General features: G+C 35.7%; 2 protein-coding genes across 4 annotated transcripts in view; one reads left to right on the plus strand and one right to left on the minus strand.

The window, feature by feature from the left end:
- LOC145462210 (calcium/calmodulin-dependent protein kinase kinase 2-like) overlaps positions 1 to 14,558 on the plus strand; it is a 17,726-nt gene extending 3,168 nt beyond the window's left edge. The window contains exons 3-19 of one of the 2 annotated variants that reach the window (XM_081445717.1): positions 1 to 59; positions 3,283 to 3,709; positions 3,992 to 4,039; positions 4,199 to 4,252; positions 4,670 to 4,718; positions 5,190 to 5,293; positions 6,481 to 6,517; positions 6,613 to 6,634; positions 7,292 to 7,377; positions 7,469 to 7,542; positions 7,767 to 7,866; positions 9,428 to 9,507; positions 9,660 to 9,715; positions 10,816 to 10,833; positions 11,529 to 11,616; positions 11,913 to 12,041; positions 13,043 to 14,558. The exon at positions 1 to 59 is cut by the window's left edge and continues 5 nt beyond it. In XM_081445717.1, the coding sequence (XP_081301843.1) occupies positions 1 to 59; positions 3,283 to 3,709; positions 3,992 to 4,039; positions 4,199 to 4,252; positions 4,670 to 4,718; positions 5,190 to 5,293; positions 6,481 to 6,517; positions 6,613 to 6,634; positions 7,292 to 7,377; positions 7,469 to 7,542; positions 7,767 to 7,866; positions 9,428 to 9,507; positions 9,660 to 9,715; positions 10,816 to 10,833; positions 11,529 to 11,616; positions 11,913 to 12,041; positions 13,043 to 13,168 (1,557 nt within the window). In that variant the 3' untranslated portion in view covers positions 13,169 to 14,558. Of the gene's footprint in view, positions 2,983 to 3,282; positions 3,710 to 3,991; positions 4,040 to 4,198; positions 4,253 to 4,669; positions 4,719 to 5,189; positions 5,294 to 6,480; positions 6,518 to 6,612; positions 6,635 to 7,291; positions 7,378 to 7,468; positions 7,543 to 7,766; positions 7,867 to 9,427; positions 9,508 to 9,659; positions 9,716 to 10,815; positions 10,834 to 11,528; positions 11,617 to 11,912; positions 12,042 to 13,042 lie in introns of both variants that reach the window. The other variant, XM_081445718.1, reaches the window with a different exon arrangement.
- On the minus strand, positions 14,423 to 22,735 carry LOC145462211 (transport and Golgi organization 2 homolog). Of its 2 annotated transcripts, none has more exons than XM_081445721.1 (5): positions 22,066 to 22,735; positions 18,941 to 19,121; positions 18,123 to 18,582; positions 17,314 to 17,436; positions 14,423 to 15,837 (listed from the first exon to the last, which is right to left on the minus strand). In XM_081445721.1, the coding sequence occupies exons 2-5, from the start codon at positions 19,080 to 19,082 to the stop codon at positions 15,531 to 15,533; spliced, it is 1,032 nt and encodes a 343-aa protein (XP_081301847.1). In that variant the 5' UTR covers positions 19,083 to 19,121; positions 22,066 to 22,735; the 3' UTR covers positions 14,423 to 15,530. The 2 variants fall into 2 exon arrangements, with proteins under 2 accessions (XP_081301847.1, XP_081301845.1); XM_081445719.1 differs by lacking the exon at positions 22,066 to 22,735 and adding an exon at positions 19,950 to 20,701.
- Between the last annotated feature and the right edge of the window lie 896 nt (positions 22,736 to 23,631).

Raw genomic sequence — 23,631 nt, forward strand, 5'->3', positions numbered from 1 at the left:
ACTTGTCAGCCATGCAAGGTAATCCCAACGAGCCAAGGGAAACTGTCTGGTAACAATGTGTAAGTATTAAAATTTACTATTGGTGTCACCTCTTCTTTGCAACTAGGAAAGCAATTTATTTCTTTTAGACAAAAAAAAAATTGCATACTAAACACCCTCTAAGCCTAAAACTTGATAAACGAATGCATTTTACTGACTGTTAGACTATTTTGAACATTTTATGTTGGTGGGATGATGTTGTACATTGAGTCAAATTCCCCCAGTTAACATCCTTTTTGAGATAGATATAAAGCAAGGAGACATTACTGTAGATGGCTTTTTTCATTCATCAGAAGGGAGAGTGGCGTCCCTTATTTTACCTTCTAAAGTGTGAAATAAATGTGTAAATTTGTTTGTTGAATATGATAGAAAGCTCTATGACTTGTGTCAAGCATTAGATGTAATTTTGTAGATGTTTAAAATACATGTCTAATTCCTGTGGTTTTCCTAGGTGTCTTTTAAGAATTATGCATGCTTTCTATAGCATAATTAACATTAATATGAGAAGTTCATTCTTAAATAATTTTTGTCCTTAACCTGACTAGCAAAGCTCACAAGAACATGATGGTATAATTTGTGCCTTGTTTAAAGTGTTGTTCCTGAACATTTTCCTATTTTGTGGCTGGTGCAACATGATTTTCAAGAAAGTATTGATTGCCAACAAAATAAATTATTATGATAGTAAAGTAATATTGTTCTGTTATTAATAGGTGATGAAGGCAGGTGGTGCTGTGTTTATGACTTGAATAATTTCATGTAATTATGAACAATATAGTAATAGGGGCAATAGATTGGTTACTATGGTTGTTGTGTCATACCAAACTTTCCAATTTATTGTTGCCATACAGAGTTAGTCTCACTGGCCATGAAGTACAACAATAATGCATTCATTTTGTGTGCTAATACTGATGTTAATAAATTAAAAATGAGAAGTGGGTTTGATGAGATCATATTTTATTTAACACAGTGGTTCAAAAAATTTAATTAACTGCTACCAGTAATGTATAAAAATCAAGAAATCTTTAGTCTTCTCAAATGAATAGTTGTACTATTCTGCTTTAAATTCCTGTTAAAAAGCAACAAGTAATGATTAAGCTATATTACACATCTCCATTGTAATTTGTAAGTAAATTTTTTGTCATAAAGATGAGCAAATAAAATTGCAATACTAAGAGATAAATTTACCATGAAAATTTAATTGAGACTGAGAATTCTGTACGATTAGTCTGTTTGTTATTTGAGTAAACTTGTAATGTTCTACAGATCAATGGCTAAATATTTCAAGGATCATGAGTTGTAAATGTTGGCTCCTTAATGGAGGTACAGATGGCACTGTGGTGATTGTGAATAGCTCTTTTTAAAATTCTACATGTCGTTCAGTGTCACTTCAGAAAACACAGTGTATACCAGGTACATTTTAATGTTTACACTCTGATTCATAGGCAGTGCTATATTCTGTTCATGTCATTACTCTTTCCATCAACACCAGTTTTGTTTCCTGGCCCATCCTGAAATTAAAAACCAGTTAATAAAATCAGGCAAATTGACATACAGTATTGTAAAATTTTCATTCAGTCAGTTTGCTGTTTTGATCCTGTTGTGTTAACAAAACAAAACCCAAAACAAGCCCATTTATCCAATGGATACATTTTCCATCCCTTCCTTAACGGGCACGCAGCTAGGTTCGAAGTGTATATTATTTGGATGTTTGTAGTTCTGTGTCCAAATGTTGAAATTGTATAATAATTATATTTTGCAAATAATTTTGTGTCTCCTATACATATAGGAAAATAAATCATGTTTGACCCAGGCAAAATTGTTGCATGAATGGTTTTCATTTGCAAATCAGTTATGACATTTGAGGTTAATTACCATACATCAAGATTACAGGCATAGCAAAAGTTAGATGACTGTAAGCTTCTAGACATCCGGGGGTGTCAGTTAACTCCAAGTTGTGTCATGTGTGCTTTTGACATTAGTATTAGGGCAATAATGATTCGATATATTTTTATAGAGATTATTTTCTTCCCTTTTTTGGCTCCTCTTGTTTCCCTATAGAAGTAGTCTCTGAAGGTTTAACAGAAAAATGTTTATTTTTGTAATTTATTTTTATGACATGTTATGTGAGAACTTTATGGGTTTTTAAAAAACATGAGATAGAGTTTACTTTTTTAGACTAACTGCTGTAGATACATGTATATGCCTTCTCCTTCTCCTTAACACCTGGTTCCTTTTAGAACCATTTGATTCATTAAACTTGTATAATTATTTTAAGTTATATATTTTCATAAGCAGTACATGGTTTATTCATTTTGGTCTCACCTCTTCCTTTTTGCTCCAATGCATGTTGCCCTTAACAATTTTTTTTTTGTGTGTATAAGCTCACACATACTAGGCATGTATGTTTGTTTAATGATGATAGATATCAAAATATTGTTTTGATTGTAAACAGCTCCTACAAAGCTCCTGTACATGTGTGAATGTACATAAAACTAAAATTGTTTGATATCTTATAAATCTTAGAAATCAGTAGCAAAATGACAATGTTCAATATCCTTCTAAACAGTGGTTTTGTTAAAAACTGTAAATTGAGATTAAGGAATGGCAAAAGACAAACAATGAACTCAGTATTTACCAGTCTTTATCATAAATTGTGTCTTAAATGCATTTCATTTTATGCTCTATAACAACAATGGGGGAGCTTAAATGTAGCATTGTAATGCTAATCACTCCCTTTCAATTCGTGTGTAATGATATAAATAGCATGGAAAGAGTCAGAGCTCTGTTGCTACTGGAATGTAATATAGCTACTGGTTAATGTAATGTCTACATGGACCAGGAATTATGAAACTTTGGTATAACAAAACTCTGCCTTTATAGGGCTGATTGCAACTGAACAGTTGCATGTGACTGCATTATGAATTGGTTTAAGAAACGACTCCGGTTTGTATACACTCTTTATACAGCCAGTTGGTGTTTATTAATTGTGGGTAGAATTTTCAGATCAAAGGTTTTTTAAAGACGTGGGGTTGATAACAACAGGATGTAGTAATTATACAGGGTTTCAGATCCTTCTTCAGTTATACAAAAGAAAATCACATTATTTCTCAATTGCCTGGTTAGGGATTAAATCTGAAGTCTAGTTATAAAGAAAGAGCTCAATCCCCAAGCCATTTGACAGGACCTAGTTTTTTACTACTACATGTACTCTTGTAATACTCTTGTAACACTCTTGTATTTCAGGCCAGCTAATCAATCAGCTGGTGGAACCAGCAATGGCATAAGAACAAGTTTCCCAAAGAACAACAAAGTATCTGCATTACAAAGCCCAGATCATGGAAAACAAAGTAGCAGGGAAAAGGTTTTAGTAAAGAAAGATTCTGTTCTACGAAATCCTACTCCTAAAACACAAGTTAGTGCTGTTACTGGGAGTAGATCAAATGTGGGAAATTCTCAGCCTGCTTTGGGCAGTGGACTAGAAGCAAGTTTTGCTTCTCTAAGACGGAGTTCAGCTACTCCAGACTTGCTCAATACTAGTAGTGTATTTGATCCATCTGAAAAACCACACTCCTCATCCAAGCCCAGCAGTGCAGGAACAAGGTCATCCTCTCCTCGTCTCAAGAGACCTCCAACAAAGGAATCACGAAGTGTCTCTATCTGTGAAACAGAGGTACGTGGCTGATCTAGTTGAAACACTAATTGATTGTTAGACTGATCAATGTCTTATAAAAAAGGAAAGCACCATCAACATTTCAGAAACTATATTTTGTGTCAAGATATAAAACCTCTACCACCCAGAACTGAAAACAATGCACTAATTTTGACCACTTTTTTATATACTTACAAAAACGTAACTAGAACTGATTATATGGTGTATTTTTATCTTGTTCTTCAGAGGGTAATTGTTGTTGTGGTCAACTCTAAAAATGTTTAAATACTTTTTTACTCTCAGAACTTTTTACAGCTCAATCAGTATAGACTTATGGATGAAATTGGAAAGGTATGAGCACTATTTCCTGCCTATTTATTACAGTAGAATACTTTAAATCTTCAGTAGATTTGTTATTCCAATACTCAGCATCACTTTAAATCTAATATAGTTGAATCTGAACCTGGCTGGGAACAAACTTAACCCTTTGTGTATTGGTTGTATTTTTAGGGTTCTTATGGAGTTGTCAGGCTATGTTATTCTGATTTTGATCAAAGCAACTATGTGAGTATTTACAATTTGACAATCTAAGACAAAAACAACAACTTACAAGAAAAAGACCAACAGGTTTCATTTTTTAATATCACAGGAAAAAGAAACATTTTACAATTTGTCCAGACTTGCGAATTTTACATGTCATTATTTTCAGTGAATACTAGAGAAAAGAGGAAGACTGGAAGACTCACCATTGACTATAAATCTTATATTGTAGGTTCAGTTGAAATGTTCACTTTGCCTTCTAGTGATATACATTGTAATGGGAAAAAAATTATTGAGAAATGTAAGTTAAATGTGACCAAGAAAAAAATTAATGTCACAAAAATAAGACCTTCTGCTTACTGATACTCTTACCACTGAGACACAGAAAGATTCACTGTTTGTTTGGTCAGTTAGTGGGTTTATGTGTATTATTGTTGGTAGGCAATGAAGATAATATCAAAGAAAAGAGTGATGAGAAAAGCTGGCTTAAGTAAGTCAAATACACAGTGTATTATAACTTTTATAATTGTAACAAAGTATTTTTAATCTAACATCAAGAATGTTCTCTCATTTCAAGATGTAAGGTCCTGAACAAATGCCTTAACACCTATCCCCTCCCCCCCCCCCTCCAAAAAAAGATAAATGAATCACAGTGAATATATGAATAGTATGTTAAATGAGTGAATAAATCGGTATGCAAACGATTCCCACATTTTCAAAGATTCACAAGTACTTGTGGTAACAATGCTGCTCGCGAATAATAATCCAATCAAATCCATGCCACAATCCAATGACTTTCTGCAAAAGTGCAGTTGTAAATTTGAACGTTGTAACAAAGACTGTTGTTGTAGTTTTCTTCTTCATAATTATTATTTCTAGGCTATGTACAATGTATCATGCAAAATTTGTATTGGCTTGGGATGAAAAGCTTTGTGTCAGTTTCATTTTTTCCTCATCATAGGACGACCAAGCGAGAAAGGAAAGAACACAGGACTGGAAAACCTACAAAGAGAAATTGCCATTCTTAAAAAAGTTGATCATCCCAATGTCGTCAGCCTTTATGAGGTTCAGTGATGCTATCTTTTTCAGCATAATGGTTCTTTCAATCCCAGCAGCATTTTTACCAAAAAATCAATATTCTCCTTGTTTCCAATTCCCAGAATGTTATGTCCCTGCTGTACATAGTGGTAGTTGTATTAAACACAACAAGTGTGAGACCTGTTTTATTTAGACCTGGGTATAACCATATTTACATAATGCTGTGTTGAAAACTATTTCCATGATGCTATGTAGGCCTGTCTCAACAAGGAAACTAGTCACTCTCTTATGGGAGAAATTTGTTTAGAAGTAATATTTTTGTTTGCTGTCTTCAGGCCTGCAACCAACACCCAAGGTCCAGCAGATTCTTTCACTGCTCTTAATAAGAACTCATTAAGATGTTGAAACATATGTTAACAACTTGTCAGTACAAAAGGCAAACTATTCCCGTCATGACTTTCTAAGTTCGTATTTACCACTGATTCCCTATTCTGTGGGCTTAGTTCAATAGTGAAATATATAGAAGATATTACACGGTGGCGAGAAGATATGAATTTTATGTTCGAGTGTGAAGAACATAAAATTCATATCTTTGAGCTAACGTGTAATGTTCTTTTTATTACCGGTATATAGACATACTGATGACGGCGTTTTTGATGATTTTCTGAAGATTTCCGACCACTTCCCGAAGATTTCCAAAAGATTCCCCAAAACTTGTCCGAAGGTCACACCAACGTTGCCGACCATCTTCCGAAAATTTCCAAAGATAAGCAAAGATTGCTGAAGACTTTCAAGGAAGACCCAATGATGTTTCAATCATACACCAACGAATTTAAGTACAATTTAAGAGACCAACTTGATATCAGTGAAATCATCTATATCTTCACTAGTGAGGATATGGAAAATACGCCACTCGAGTCCTGGATGTAGTTTCGTATGAATTTTACGAGTGGTGTATTTTCCAGTAAAACACTCGTTTCTATATAATAGAAGCAGCTAGGAGGCAAAATATGGATTTGTGGCATATGACTTGTTATTGTTAAACTGGGTATTTATCTCTGTATTTATGTGGTATGCCCCTGAGCCATTAATAGCTCTCATTGTCCTGTTCTTTTGGTGTAGTGGTTAATGTTAGCATTCTTCCATATCATAAATATATCAGGAAAAAAGAGGTCTATTGATTGATTTTACTGAAATTTTGTTCTTTATTCCAGGTTTTAGATGACCCTTCAGAGGATAATCTCTATCTTGGTATGAGCCTAGAATTTTAAAATGTGATAGATCAATTAATACAGTTATTTATACAATCATGTAATATTAAATAACATTTTTTTTTATTTTTGCAGTGTTTGAGCTTATGGATAGAGGGTAGGCATTGAGTACACTTAGTTGATTATCATCCTGTAAATAGTTAATCAGCCTTGGGTCTTGACAGTACTGACGAAGTGCAGCAAGGTCCATACTATAAAGACCAAGGGCCAATTTTCTCCCAGTATGGTCCCGAGAAATCTTGGCCAATGAAATAAATAATTTTCACCCTACCAGATTTAATCTGAAGAAAAAAGTCCCACAATCAATCATGACCATCAGTTGCACAATTCTGATTGAAGGCTGCTTAGTGTTTTCTTAAGTATCCTGCAGTGAATGTTTGAAAGGAATCAAAGAGGAAAGGGAAGTTGGAAGAAAAAGAAAAAATTGTTTTATTGAGACAGGAATAATAGTTGTCAAATTTCCAATAAATGCCCTATGGGGGAGGGACAGGAGGGCTTGGAATTGACCGAGCCATATTAACCATAATTTCTTGAGAGATAGAGCCCCCCATTCTGATCCACTGGTTTTAGTAACTTTAACAAATCAATTTCCATTGTTCAGCACTGAAGTGAGAAAAGGATATTATTAGCGCTATTTCACATGATCAGTAGAACACTATTTTCATATGAGATATCTAACAGTACAGCTGTAAGTAGGAACAAAATATCTTACTAAATTTGCAATTGTTTCTTGTTTTGTCTTAAAAAATAACAGAGAGGTTATGGCAGTACCTGGACCACCCCTGTCAGAGCAAGATGCCAGAAAATACTTCATTGATGTTGTGTTAGGAATTGAATACTGTAAGTCCAGATCAAATCACTGTCAATATATCAATCAATTAAACATCGTAAATATCCTTTATAATTGATATGTTTTTCTCTTTGATTTCAGTACACTATCAGAAGATTGTTCATAGAGATATAAAACCATCAAATCTCCTCCTAGGAGAGGATGGTCATATCAAGGTACAACTTCAAAGTAATTTTGATTTTAAATTATATCCAACACCAAATGATGTCATAACAAAGATTAAAAAAGATTTTCATCTTCCAACTTGGAAGTCAATAGGTATCAATGGCAATCTGTTAAATATACCCTTTTGTGATAATTTCTATCAAAGTAAATGTTTTAAAAGCCTGTCTGGTGTTAGATATAACGTAGGATTTACCGTAACCTACTATGATAATAGATTGCAGATTTTGGTGTAGCTGACGTCTTTGAGGGTGATGATGCCTTGTTAAATAAAACTGCAGGATCACCAGCATTTATGGCCCCAGAATCTTTACAAAGTAAGGCTGAAAACTGCTGTTACATCATTTATGGTGCAGAATACTCTTGTAATTTGTACCGTTGATCAAATGGTCTCAAGTGCAATTTGGATTAAGTACATGTAAGCTCAAGTAAATCTTTCAAAGACTAAAAAAGTGCATAAACCGATAGGGTGAGTGCAATTTGTGGTCATTGAAAAATTTATGAGTGTTTATTTATTCCAAATTGCTTGAGGAAGATCATTTGATTGCTTGTTATTGATATAAATGCAATTTAATTTCCACTTTTTGCACTCAGTTTCAACTTTCTGCACTGCTTGGAATTACTTGATTTGCTCTCAATCAGCATGCTGAAATTACAATATTGGGTTTAGTGTATGACATCATCATGATCTTTAATTTGCATATGTTACACAATTTACAAAGTTGAATATCTGTGGAACTATAGGGGTTGAAATGTTGCCCATCTACCTGTCAATTTCAAGTAATTTTAGGAAGTGACAGGTAAAAATATTGATGCCTGTCGCTGGTGACAGGCAAGAAAATCTTTAGTAATTCAGAATTTATCGATTTGAATAATATTTTCATCTGTTTTCTACCCGCAGTCGTGCTTACTTGTGCAGTTCTTGCATGGTAGTTACCAGACTCTCCTCAATAAGAGCAAGATGATGCAATCTTTCAGTGTGCATGACAAAGACTGCAAATGTGACTTGCATCAACTTGCTTTATTCTTCTGCGTTTTTTCGCCAATTAGTTCAGTATTTCTGTTCGCAATGTGGATCATTTTCTAATGCGTAAGCAATGTGCTAAAGAAGCAGAAGTCGAAGAAGTACACGTAGAAGAAAATTTCTAAACACCGACAACGAAATGTAATAAATAAATGTACAAGTATTCAAGTTCAATGAGAAATGGAAAGATGGGCAGCCGTGGTTGTCAGCAGAGGATGGAAAGATGTTCTGTTCTTACTGCAAAAGTTTGATAAAACAAGCAGAAACACTTCATCTCAGGCTGTGAGTCGATGCGCTTAGAGAACCTCATGTATGTTGCCCTTAGCAGGGTCACTGTAAAGAACTTTAACCCGTCCCTGGGCCTGCCGTTCAATTATGGTAGAATGATGCTAAAAAACCCAGGAGACTAGTGGATGCCTATGGGCAAAACCAAAGGCCTAAACAGGCTGAGGCAATAAATTGACAACAAAATGTCATTGCTTTCTATCGGTTTATTACTAAAGATTGTACAACCTCAGTTGAGTTTAAAAAGTAAAAATAAATATTAGTTAAAAAATAATATTGTTCAAGTTGGATATTGGTGGATATAGGTGAAAAAATATTCTGCCTGTTATTAGACACAGGTAAACAATCTGGGAACATTTCAACCCCTGAACTAATACAGATATTTGAAAATGGAAACTGCTATTTTTAATCTTTCACAAAATTCTCTGTAATACCCCTAAGATTGGAAGGGATAAAGATTTGATCACAGAAGCTCTGTAGAGTAGATCTAATCTGGTGTATGGGGAAGGTAAAGCAATAAACATCAAGTGACACTAACCTGAAATTTGGACATACTAATTTTCTGTCAGATTCACGTGACCAGTACAGTGGAAAGGCTGCTGACATATGGGCTTTAGGAATCACTCTGTACTGTTTTATCTTTGGCAAGGTTAGTGGCATTACAAGCTCCTTGAGCAACACAGTGCATTGGCCTTCAACACGTATTTTCAACCACAAAAAATATGAAAAATAATGTGCATAATGTGTGCAGCAATAAACAAAGGACAAGTGAGAATAAAAAGCTATTCCTTGTTCTTACAGGTTCCATTTGATGACATAAACAGGATGGGCCTTTATGAGAAGATCAGAACTGAAGAGTAATTATTTTTATTTGTTCCAAGTGGCTTAATTTATTGATTTATATTAATATAGCCTGTTCCCAGGAGGAGGGGTACTCCCCATAATGGCCTATACAGGAAGGCTCCACCTGAAAGGGGAACCTTTTTCAGGCTTCAGATACCTAAAAGGGGAGGGATTATACAAGTTGAGGTATATGTATGAAAGGGTAGGGAAATCTGTTATTTAGTTATTTAAAAGGGCCTTTATTAAAATATTTTGAACACACACACCTTATGGCTGTATTATTTAATTTATTAAGCACTTCATGAAAACGGCAAGAAGATTCCTTTTTTTTTTTGGTGATTTATTCACAATATGGGCCGGTTGTGAAAGCATGTGAAAAGGGGACCTTTTTTCAATTAAAGGAGTACAAAAGGGGTACCTTTTCTGTCAAAATGGTGTACAAAAGGGTGGGAGATTAGACTCACGGCCAAGCCTACCCATAAAAAAAACTTTGTAGAGTACCCCTCCCCCAGGAGCCTGTTAAATAATATTAGTATCACCCAGCTAGTGGACTAATGCAAATCCTGCATTTTGATTGGCTACGCTACTAGGGGACTATTAGTAATAGTCCTTGAGTAGCGAAATTGGCGCCATCGAGTGTGACGTTTTCTTTCATTTTATTCCCAAATAAATATTTCTTCAACTTGCATTTGCTGACTTTATTATTTACCTTTTCTGTCCGACTAGTTGGGTGATACTAAAACAATTAGACCCTTCGCCCTCAAGGGCCACAGGTCAATAGCCCATTCGGCTTCGCCTCATGAGCTATTGACCCGTAGCCCGCAAGGGCTACGGGTCTAATTGTTAAATAACAACATGATATTATATTTGAAGGAGTGCTTGGAAAAAGTGGCAAGTGACCTCTGACAAATTGCTACATTCTCCTCTGAGATTACCTTTTATTCCCTTTTGAAACACAAGGATAGTTTGACATGTAACCAACAGTCATTTAGGGCCTTCTGTGCATTCCTTCGTCATGTAATGTATTATTTGCACATCAGCTATTAAACGAGCAGCAGGATATGTTGATAGTTTCTCTGCCTTCTCTTTCTTTTTGGCATGCACTGTTGTTCAGACTGACCTTTCCAGAAGAGTAAGTATTGCTACTCTGTTTCTTGGTTATGATTGTTGTCATGACTCCACCATGTTCACTAAGATTATTGAGGTTCCCACCATGCAGGTACAGACAACAAAGGGAAGAAGAGAATACAACAGTAGTGAGGGGAATCGATTATGAGGAGAAAGCATCTTAACTCCTCTTGTCATCCTCTTATGGTTATGGTTGACATTCTTTTCATATCTCACCCTTATTTTCTCCCCTTACCCCCTGCCCTTCGTTTTTTATCAGCTTTAATTAATATTATGTTACAATACTAGTGAGTAACTGCTAAGTAAACACATCTAGGAGGTTAAAAAGGCAAGTTAACTTTCTACCCTCTCTTATCTCCCTCTTATCAGAGTTCTTTTGAACTGAAACTTGTATCTTGTGTCCTACCTACTGAAAAAACTTTGAATGAGGAATGGGGAAACAGACAAAGTTTAAAATGTTGTGGTTGTGTGTAAGGGAAAGATTATTATCTACACATAACTGGCAGTTGTCGCAGCCAAACTAAGAAAAATTGAATGCCTGCATTACACTGTAAATCACACTTATTTTGTGAAGTTGCTCTAAAGGCAGTAAACAGTGTTCTTTCGTCTAATACTGCAAGTTCTACATATCCTCTGCAATACATAAAGTATTGGGTAGTTAGTAGGGAAAGAATTAAGTTACTGTTATTCAATTTTCAGGCCTCCATTAAACCCTCAGTTAGAAGATCTTATCTTGCGAATGTTGACTAAGGATCCCAACGAAAGAATTAACATCCAGCAAATCAAGGTATTTCCTAATCTAGGTTGTGAATTTATATATTGTGCACAATTGCTTCATTACCTACAAACTGAATGCCCATGGCATTTTAAACTGCTGAACTTACAACAAGACCCACATCAAATCAATGCTTTATTACATTTAAACTGTGTATTTTTGGCATTTGATTGCCAGTTTTTTGTCAGATAAGTAGGGCACCATAGCTTCTGGTTACTGACAAAATAATAAACCATGATGGTTAAATGGCCCCAGGCAGGCCGGTTAACTACTGTGGTCTTATTGTGGTCTGATCTATTTTTCTTCAGGAACATCCATGGGTCACCTATGGTGGCAAACAACCTCTGCCATGCACTGCTGAAAACTGCACTGATATTGAAGTTACAGAGGACGATATTCAGAACAGTGTAAAGTCTATTCCAAAAATTAAGACTCTGGTAAGGATACTGCACTGTGTGAAAAGACTCCAGTTATTCTAATCTTTACTTATCTCTGTTTGAGACTGGGAAATTGTGCTTATCTCTGGTGAACACTGGTAACCAGTCTAATCTTGGGATGAGGTATATCACAATTAACAATTAGATTATGAGCTCGATATTTCTGAGGTGATAGGGGCACCTCAAATTTTGATGCTTCAAATTCACATAAGGGTCAATTTCCTTACTTTAGTTTTTTGGGGGAATTAAAATGTGATTAATATTTCTAATTATTATATGGCTGTGTCTCACAAGGACTGGGAACTACTGAATTCAAGAATTTGATTGGCTGAAATCGATATTGAAAGCAGTGTAGATTTTTCCATCTAGACAGGTTACATTTACAAAATACATGCAAAATGCAAAAATATTGACTATTTTCTTCTATCAATATTTATTTATGGAAGTGCCAAAAAGCCTGATGAGGAAAAAAGTAAAGAGGACGGGCTAACTTTGGCAGAATTAAATTCAGCTCATTGCTGTTCGCAAGCAAAATGTCACTTAGTCCAAACCAGTTACATTAAATGAATTAAATTGTTCTTGTTTGCCATATAATAAACATCTTATTAACCAAGCGTAGTCTGTATGGGAGAGTCTTGACCGAGGTCGTGTGTACAGACCTCACTACATTCGGTCTGTACTGTACTCGTACTGTATGACCTCGGTCAAGATTCTCCCATACAGACCTCCTGCTTAGTTAATAAGAACTAAATATTTTAGTATGTTAGTATACAAAAACCATAGTCATATTTAAAAAAAAAATGAAACATAAATAACAAGAGCTAATTAGGCTGTAGTGTTTGCCCCATTTTATTTCAGAAAGCAGTGGCTGCAGAAGAGTCGTATAAGATGTGTTACTGAAACATTTTATTTACTCATATGTATTCATTGTTTACCTGTTTGAGTTGGAATTCTTTGTAAGATTACTTTTTTTCTCAATGTATTTTTCATTTCATTTTCAGATACTTGTCAAGAGCATGCTGAAATACCACACATTTGGAAGCCAAACGAAAATAGAACGGATTCGTTCCCACTCACAACCCAACATTGCACCAGAAGCAGAGGAGAGAAAAATCACCAAGATTTAATCCTCAACTGTTATCATATAATTTATGACACACAGATGTTGTGAACTGGCATGATTCCATGTCAGTAGAGCATTGGCCAGGGTCACACATTCCTTTGGGAAATTTTTTGTTTTGCAATCTTTTTTAAGAAGTAGTTGAGGTGGTAAGATCTTTGGGTTTTTTGTACAGCCTGTATGCTAAAAGAAATTGCAATGGCAAATTGGCTCACAGACAATATTATTTTGCATTCTATCTTTATTAGCATCTGTTCTGCTTTGGCTTTATAGTTTAAGGGTGCCTTCCTTTGGGGTGATCTGAATCAGGATCAGTGGTCCAAGATCACTTGGATCATGGTTCATCAAAGGAACCGATGAATCCACTCTGGTCATGGATTCATTGATTCCTTTGATGAACTATGATCCAAGTGATCTTGGATCACTGATCCTGATCTAGATCACCCCAAAGGAATGCACCGTAAGACTTCAAAGGGCAGACCAGTTGCAAATACATGTACAAAGTAATGCATTTCAAATGTATATAAAATAGTCAGAAGGGGAAAAGTTAATATTCTAGATCGACACTGGCATGAGTATACCAAAGGATATTGGAACATTTTTGGGGATCTTTGTTGATATATCAAAGCAGCAAAGCTTTGAGAAAGAAATGTGGATTTCAGATTAAGAAAGTTTATTTTCATTTCATCATTTCAGCAATGCAAAAATATCCTTTTTTATTCAATGTAATACCTTTTAGGAATCTCCTGTCATCCTTTAAATATCAAAATTAAAGATTAGTGAAAGTCAGTTTCCCTATCATCACAAATTTGTTGAAAGTACATGTGAATGTGATGCTGATTAATCTGTGAAAAAACAAATTAGCATTAATATTAGGTGTCATTAATGGTGCAAAGTTGTATTTTACACAGTGCCTACAGGACCAAAAGGCATGCTGCTGAGAATGAAACATGGAATATAGTTATGTAATGTTTAATATAGTCAAGGTTAGACTTGCGCAACCATTATGAAAGGAAATTATAGAGAGAAAACTTCATAGTTTCAAGCCATATACACATGAAATTTATAGCCAGATAAATTTGTGTTAGTAGCAGTCAATTTATATGATAAAGATTATTTTAATTTCATGTCTAAATCTGGGAATAAGATTATGTCTTTTGATAAATTGATTGTATACGATAACTCCTTCATGTAACCAATATTTACTCAAATTCAATATTTATTTGTTACCAACTTGGCCTTTGCTGACAGTGCCTTCAAGTGATCTCCACCCACTAAATGTCTATTTTTGACAAATTTATTTTTCTTGATTATAAATCGCAACAGATTGTATTAAAACTAATTATTAATTTGATTATAATCTTGCTAAAGTATAAATAAAGCATATTATCATTTAAGTATGGGTCTCTTTCATTTCATAACTCGATTTTTTAGATACTAAGGTATGCCCATGTTGATATTCCACCACAAAAGGTCCCCTTCCTTCATGCAACTTCCAGGGAGTGCAGAGTGTACACTTTAGAAAATGTATACAATAAATCCTCTAATTAGTGCCCAGGGCGCTTATTTCAAATTTAGGAGAAGACGGGGGACGCTTATTCGAGAGGGGCACTTAAGCGAGAGGGGGGGCTTATTCAATTTTTCCCAAATCGTGGCCTGACATGATCATTTTTGTAATACATCATCTGCACATAAACAACAAAAGCTGTTTATCAACATAAAAAGCCGATCCTAAACTTTAAATCACAACACCGTTAGTACTTGTAATTTTTTTCCAAACTTAATGTGTTCACAGACTGAAACAATGCACAAACCTAATACTACACAATGAAAACTATACATCCTTTGTTATCTCATTACTCATCCACAAAATGGGGGGAGGGGAGGGGAGGGGGGGTGCTAATTCAAGGATTTACAGTATACTGTATCCTCACTTTGAACACTCCAAGGGGGTTGGTGTTCTGAATGCCAAACGTTTTACAAAAATATGAAGCTAGACTGAAATTTCCAGAGGAGGGGGGAAGATATCACCGTTTCTGGGACAAAATGATGTGGTATATTTGATGATTGACTAAGTCGTAGAAATGTGATAATCATGGGAGAGAGGAGCTGACACAGGATGAAATGACATTCGTGTAGGGAAGAAATTAAAACATAAGTTCATTCTATACTTTAGGCAAAAAAACACGGTGAATGATTTCAGAGTATATGATTTAAAACTGCACTTATTATCATAGTTAAAATCTTACTCTAATAAGAAAGTTATGAGATACTGCAATGTACAATTTTAATTTTCCTTGAACATAGTGTCAAAACTGCAAACTTGGTGTAATCATTCTAAAACATTCCCAATTAAAATATATTGCATTTCATTCTTTAACAAAAGCTTTCTTAGCTGGTTCCACTGGTGAAGTGGTTCCATTTTTTAATTTCCTCTTCAAGTGTTTTTTAGCTGGCTGTTCCTGTGTTTGTTTACTTTCACCATTTTTGTTCCCATTATTTACAAGATTCTCAGGTGAGTTGTGACCTGAACAGTCCTCAGTCTCCTGAATGATGTCAAACTCATGTGTGTTCAGTCTCCACTGGGCTTCATCAGGGTCGGTAGCACCCTCCTCCATGGTCCTCTCTACATAAGTAGCATGACCACTGCCATCAACTAACACCACTGTGTTTGTTCTGAGAAAAAAGATAGAATGGGTAATATGACTGGAATAGACAAGCTACTAATACATAGCCAGGACTATTGACAAATCCTGTTCGAAGATTAGAAGGCATTCCAATTCCTTTTCAATAACAGTTTCCACAAGGAGTAACTCAATGTCAACGAAATGTTTGTAATTAGTAACTTAGATCATGGAAGAACAACCAGGCATGGTTTCCACAGTGCTGTTTGTCAAAACTGTACTATAACATAACAATTGATCTTGCGCTGTCACTAAGGTAAATCTTTGCATCTCTGACTCAAAATAAATAAAAACTGACCACTAGGTCAATGTACCCTTTTCAATCACAGTTTCAACAAGGAGTAACTCAATGTTAACAAAATGTAATTAGGAACTTTGATTATGGAAGAACAACCAGGCATGGTTTCCACAGTGCTGTCACAAATACTATTACATAACGAAAACTGATGTTGCATCTTCAATAAGGCAAATCTTTCACACAAAATAAGAAAAACTGAGTATTACTTCTCATAAATCTAATCTTGTGGACTGCCTTAAAATGTAAGTTAGTGTGTATTTGCAAGGCTAACTTTGACAAAGATATTATTTTCAGTCAGAGGGTGAAGCATTACACCCAAATAATGATGAACACTCCTATTGATCCAATATTGGTTTTTAATCCAATTGGCGCAAATATCCTCCAATTAACATACAAAATGAGTAGAAATATATAAACAATAGCCTCCATTTGGCATGGAAATATGCTAAAATATTTGTCCGCAGACATTATCTGTTCCGAGAAGTGAACAGTTTTCTGAGAGCATATCTCGAGGATAACTGTCAGCTTCGAGGAACAGATAATGTCCTGGGACAAACGTCCAAGTATATTTTCATGCTAAATGGAGGCTATTATGTTTATTATCCTGCATTAGCTGGAGAATATTCAGTCACGTGAAACATTTAGACCAACTGCATGCGAGCGAAAATATTTGATGGATTATAAACAACATTACATAGTGAGAAAACCTGTTTGACAGGTCCATTGACTGTGCACACCATGCAGAACTGCCACACGCTCCCTCTTTCCCTCTTTCCCTAATAAATTTATTGGCTAATAAAGCCCCTATTAGATGTTTTGATATGTAGTATCACTGTAAATGGTTACTTGTTCGTATTTTGACAAACCCATATGGTACAACTCATTAAAGTTTACAGTGATACTACTGTACACCAATAAATCTAATAAGATATTAATAACATCAATTTGTATCAAAGATTCAAAGCTACAACTGAAAGAGACAATCATTTATGGGATTAATTTGGAGATCTGCGGAAACTAAGCCATAATTAAGTTTCATCCTGAAGGTTGACTCTGTTGACTGTCCACGTACTGATGGTTGTCTGCAGACGTCTACCAGGGTCTTGATCAGTGGGAAGCAAATTTTATTCATTTTTCATTCTCAAATACTGTGTCAGTCATGATATCTACCTTGTTCCATATCTCGCTTCCTTACAGTTGACAAAAATTGCTTGGCATGCACTGATCCACTTCATGTTACCACCCTCATCTTGAGGTCCAAAGAAACTTTTCTCATCACCACAACTGAATTGTCTAACAACAAAAACAGTTTATTTTAAAATAAGTCTGTAAATGTGAAAGTGGCACTAAGAAACATTTTTAAAATTAAAACTAAGTTGTTAGGCTGAATTTCAGTCATCTTTTCTGCTTGCTTTTTCTCTGAAGTAAGGAACCAGAACAGGCAGCTAGATGACATTTAGGTTTGCAAGCCATGAAATAAAAAAAAAACACAAGACAGCTGACACAGATCTGTTGTTCATGTCTTTACCAAGAGAGGGGTGGTACTAGCCAAATTGTAACAACATAGAGCTTGAGCTGACAGGGTTTAAACCTGCTTGTCATGGGTATAAGATTTATTACTCTCTGCATCCAGCTAATCTAGACCATAAAACCCATCTCTGTTATGCACCCTCTTGAATACATGCCCTCCCCCCCCCCCCCCATCTCTTATCACCCCCACACACTCTACTTCCAGATAATTGCATGGGAAGCATCACTCCATTCAGTACCTTCTAATGGAGAACTAATACTCCTTGTCATTATAATAACTTATTTATTATATTAAATAACCAGCCCAGGTCCTCATTAACTCAACTTTATCAAATGTCTACACAGCTTTATGCACATCTAACTGGGTCCCAAGCTTGACACCTTGTTAGACTTTCATCCTGCCTAACAGAGCTACAAGGGAAAAATGAAGTGAGTTTGAAGATACCAACCTTTGCCGTGCATTCAGAAGGCCCATAAGCTTGTCAACAAGTTCTTGTTTGGTGGAGGTTTCCTCTAATATTTCAGCAAATCGTTCCCTTCCATAAGCCATCTTGGGCCAAGAACAATTCAACACTTTATTTGATAAGACATGTATTCCAGGCTTCAACAAGGTGACTTGTTTCTCTTCAATGTTGCAATACCATCCAACCTTGGTCTCACCAGTTTGTAGTAAATTTCCCACCAAGAGATTAAATCCATTGTACTTGTCAGATTGGCTGCTAACAGACTCAAGGTATCTTTCAACATTATCATCTCCTTTAAGAAAGCCTGGCACCAGATGTCCTCTCCCTATTGCATTAGGATCTATGAACTTAGGTGCTTGTCTGTAGTTAGTAATAGCTGCAAATTTTCCACTAGTGGTCATTCCTAGCCATGTTCCACCTTCCTTTCCTTGCTCCAGATCCATTCCTATCGAAAGGAATACTCACAACAACTCAATTTTGTGAAAAACTCAGTTTGTAAATCATATAGCACTGCTGTCTCTCTAGAAATTCAAATTGCACTGCATGGTTTTAAGGGTATGTAATTGGAATTGCATTTTTTGAGCAAAATTGCAAAACCAGATCATGATAATCATCTAAAATGGTGTGGTTTCAAGCCAGTTTATGAGTGATGAAACAATACATGCTGAGAGTGAGAGTTTGAGACAAACAAGGTCCAAAATCATGATAATAGTAAATCAGCTAAAATGGAGTGGTTTAAAATACCCATTTTATGAATTTAATATGAACCATACATGCATTTAAGTTATGCATTAAGGTTTTACCTGCAAGTACGTTGGGACTTTTTGCCCAGAAATTAGCATCAGCTGTTGGTCTGAAATAAAATTCATCCCTATTTGATGCTATAATAAGACGGTATCCATCAGGGCTTGGTTTGTCACAGAAGTAGAAGAACAAGATGCACATCTTGTGGGCTTTGCTTAGCAATATTGTGTTGTAACTTATCTGTGAAAATAAATGGGTATGTATTCACAAAAGGAAGAATTTTATGTCAAGAATACATCTCCTGTCAACAAAGGAAAAGTGGATATCCCCAAAATACTGTCAATAATAATAATAATAAATTATTGTTACCTTCTGTGGTTCAATAAAATTTGGCCAGTTATTAGATATGCAACCGTTATTGCTGTTAGCAAAAACTAATTAACTACACTAATTAAATGTTTTTACTACACGTTTTAACAGGACTAACAGGAAGCAAACAAGTAATAAATTCTTTAACAAAAGTTTTGTTGAATACTTTTTTGTTTTGAAAACAAAATTAAATTCAAAAATTTTGATTTGCATGAGTTGTGGTTTAATTTTTTTTTGGCCGTCCTACATCAAAGCAGTTTGATGTTTATTTACCTGTTTCAGATTATGCTGATAGTATGAGACAGTCAAAAATAAAAATAAAAATAAAACTAGCCAAAGATAAATGTGAACCATGATAACATTCTATGAAATCATACATCAGTAAAGATTATTCACACTGCTTTCAGAATACTATCAGACGAAAGAAAGTGCGCACAGATAGATTATTGCCTTAAACTAAGCAAACATAATTTAATTTGGGTTTTTTAAGGAAATAAATGAAATATTTTACATGTAAAACATTCAATGTTTAGCCACAATAAAAACTGATATCCAAATAGTTACAGCTTACTACATGCACATTCGTAATTTTTTCATACACATCTGGTATAAATTACAAAATTCCTAATAGTGTAAGGCTGGAAACTGCAGATTGCCGAGGGTATCGGAAAATGAGCCAGAGCAGACTTTTAAGCTTACCTCTGTGATACGTCATATGATCAATAATATCAAATAAGCTTACGAAAGCAACGAGTTCGAAATTATTAGCTTCGCGTAAACCAATGACTCAAGCATTTTTTACGTCACTTCTACAAAGAAGATATTGCCCTTATGTTCTGGTCTCTGATTCTCGTCATGAGTTACACCAGCTATTGAAGATGGCAGTAAACGCAATCGACTATCAACTCGCATTTCCCACCCTCCCCAGCCCTCGCAAAGAGATGCTCACGCATTTCGCCTGAGTAGTCTACCCTGGGCATGGGATAGAGGGATCTGAGAGAACGCCGCGTTGCCGTGATCTCAGAAAAAAAATTCTGGCATTCACGGTAAGCTTTAGCCCTGTACAGTTCATTGAATTGACTATTTTCGATGTATAGTTCTATATATATTTAAATTCAGTTTGGCAGTGAGACTTAGAGGGCAGAAACAAAGGGAATTTAATGACATGTCAGGAGTGACAAGAGTGATGGGCTCCTCGACACGTTTATTTATTTCTTTTGTTTGTGTCCTCTAGGCCTCACTATCAAGCTGAATTTTAATATATCGAAAGTGACCTATTTTAACAACACCACAAACAATCAACAAAGGGCTAATTATGTATTTTCTGAGTATACATATATTAAACAATTGCTGGTTTTCAGTGTCACGCAATTCAAAATAGATCAAAATAAAAATCAAAACCGGTCAATAGATAAAGTCCACAATCTGGGAAATGAAAGAAGGTAAATATCAAAGACTCTCGCCAAACTTCTCGTCACAGCAATTTTTCTTATGCGAGATACGTGGAGAAATTTTTTACCCAAATTTATAGAGATTTGTATGGAGACGCCATGTTGGTGCCCATCCGTATGGGCACCAACATGGCGGCCGGAAACCAACAGAAACATCTGTCACTGAGTTTTGCTACAAAAGCGTGAATTTATCCCTCGAGGAACTCTAAAACACTAAAATAATACTTTTTTTAAGACATGAACTGTTCAGATAGCCAAGTGCCCCGAATGAAGTCACTTTTTTAACCATCATGACAGCTCTCTAGGCCGTCCTGTAAATGTCGCGTCACGCAAAAGCTTAGAAATTCAAGCGTAGTGTATCACAAAACCAAGAACCCATTCGGAGTGAAAATTTGTTTGAATATCAGTTTTCAGCTGCTCTTATACATAATTAAAGAGAAATTTCAGTAAGATCAATAGTTTTGTGGTTCGAATTTTAGTGACGTCATGTGAAAACCAGCTATTAAATTATGAGCTCGAAATTTCTATCGCGTGATAGTTGAAGAGGGCGCAGCCCAAGTCCGCCCTATCGAGCATAAATAAATAAATAAATAAATAAATTGTCTCTGAAGTTCTTTCGCATGCCATTTATCAATTCCACATCGTTCGCTGACAGGATAATTTATGCCCGACAAAAATCTGCGGCAGGTAACTGATTGGCTAAGACCAACAAAAGAATCCTCACGCGTCCAGCCATGCCTTCGGGGGAGGAGCGCGGGCTCCTTTTCCGAACAGCGACTGGTAATCGAGCCTAATAAACTTGTGGCCCTCAGAAAATAAAATTACAAACCTAATGAAAAAGTTGAAAGATACGATGAAATTCTAAAAGTGATAACAATACTATGAATACAAATATACGATATAATAAAAGTTAAAAACCTAAAATTATGAAAATGACGCAAATAGTTGAATTACAACAATGTTAAAAACTTCCTGACATAAAGATATAAAAGCTAAATCCTAAAATGGTCTAAAGGTTGCTGCGCTGCGAGGATCTTTTAAAAAAAATGAGTTTTTAAGCACTTAAAGGAGTCTGGTTTTCCGGTATTTAGAAGCACCTTATTCCAAAGTCTTGCTGCTGATACAGCAAAAGAACAGCCTCCTTCAGTCTCACGCTTAGGGTGCGTTTCTTTAAGAAATCCAAGATTGGATTCTTAAATCCGAAACGGATTTTGCGTTTCTTTTCTAAACAGATTAATCTAAGATCTCTCGGATCATGGTGCGTCAAAGGAACCGAAGAATTCGATTCTTCTGTTATGTATAGAAATTGAGAGCGCATAACCTAATTGCTTTAGTATAAATCTACTAGTCGTTCGAAACTTTACCTAAATCCTTTTCACATTCACAGACACTTCGCAAACACCAAGCGGCCACCAGTTGGTTAATACGCGCACTCTGCTCGGCTACTAACTATCTGCAACAGAATAGATAGTGCCATTCGTGATGGAACGCTAGTAGATTTAGACTAAATATATAATTATAAAGGATATATTTAGAAATTTTACTGTGAAAGTCATAAAACCGTGAACACTGTGATTTGATTTTGACATGTCGATTGTGTATAGCCGCCGATCAGATGCGAGATAAAACCTCAAAGAAAGCAGACGTTGTCTCGATCAGTCTCGAACCACACTTCAATCGCTTTTCTATCCACAAATGGCTGTTGTTTTATCATTACATATTAAACTGTTCTACCGGTATTTGTGCAAGCAAACTGGAAATTTGAGCGACTTTAAATGACTTGTGGCTCAAACCTACACGCGCGGACTTGCAGCCTAAGGCCAGGGCGGGAAAAGGCCGCCATATAAGCGCCGCTTGTGCGGACTTGCTCGCGTGACAATAGACCACTTGATCGAGAAATCAGTGTTATTGGTTGCTTTCCATTATGCCAAATTAAAGACTCCGGAAATTTCGGTCGGATCGCCCCAAAATTAGCAGTTGTGGGACAGGACATCATAACGTGATGCGCGATTTTCTGTTTTACAAGCACGTCATGCGTGGTTTACCATAAGTTAACGATCTTTCAACTAGAAGGATACCATTCATTCAAAGTAAATAGTCTTTGAGGCCTTATGTGCCACGAGGCACAAAGAAGCTAAGTAGTAAGTAAGTAGTAAATAGAGTCTTAAAAAAAGATCAATTAATCATGGCAGACGTGACGCCATTTCCTGGTCTTTTTCGTGCTAATCTTGACCTCTGATGTACGTACATACGTATATACAAGATTTTATTCAGGAGTTAAAAAAATAAAACACAAAAGACACCCTGAAAAGGAATTTAAGGACGTGGACCCTATGTAAAAAAACTCCCTAAAATAAGATATATATTGAAAGCTAATGCGAGATTCCATTACAAATACTTTACAAACACAATTAATTGCTAAAACAAAATTAAAAAAATTGGATTATGAAATATGTAAAAACGAGCTTTCTTGAAGAACCACTCATTAGAAGTTCACGAAATTTGGCACGAAAATACTTTAGGAAATAAGTCACTGGAGTATTGAAAAAAAAAGTTGAACTTTAACAAAGGAAATTCTAGATGTTCCAGTGAACCATAGGCTCGATGCCCGCCGCTTTCTCGAGTCCGGTCTACGTTCCTCCCCGAGAGGAGACGGCTGGACGCGTGAGCGGCAAAGCATGTCTGTGACGTAACTTCATAATGTACTTCTTGCGGCGCTTCAGGTGGCCGGAAATGTCATCTGATGACAATCATAGGCAGGCCCACATGACGCCTATGGTTCGTAAAATTTGTGGCCTTTTTGGCCACTTCTTTTAACTTTGGCCCTCCAACCTATTTTGTTTCACATTATTGCTGCGGAAGGGCATTACATGCTGTGTTCTATAGAAGAGTGGTTTTTTTTTTTTCTTTTTTTAAAGTATTGCAGAGCT

The sequence above is a fragment of the Orbicella franksi genome, chromosome 12, assembly GCF_964199315.1.
Source record: "Orbicella franksi chromosome 12, jaOrbFran1.1, whole genome shotgun sequence".
In the NCBI taxonomy this organism is placed as follows: Eukaryota; Metazoa; Cnidaria; class Anthozoa; order Scleractinia; family Merulinidae; genus Orbicella; species Orbicella franksi.

Bases quoted from the DNA above. Each gene is read 5' to 3' on its own strand.
- LOC145462211 (XM_081445721.1), bottom strand. From the start codon at position 19,082: ATGTGCATCTTGTTCTTCTACTTCTGTGACAAACCAAGCCCTGATGGA. The intron at 18,583-18,940 runs GTAAAACCTTAA...TCCTTTCGATAG, and splicing joins AAGTCCCAACGTACTTGCAG to GAATGGATCTGGAGCAAGGA. The intron at 15,838-17,313 runs GTAGATATCATG...CTTTTTTCTCAG, and splicing joins GAAGCGAGATATGGAACAAG to AACAAACACAGTGGTGTTAG.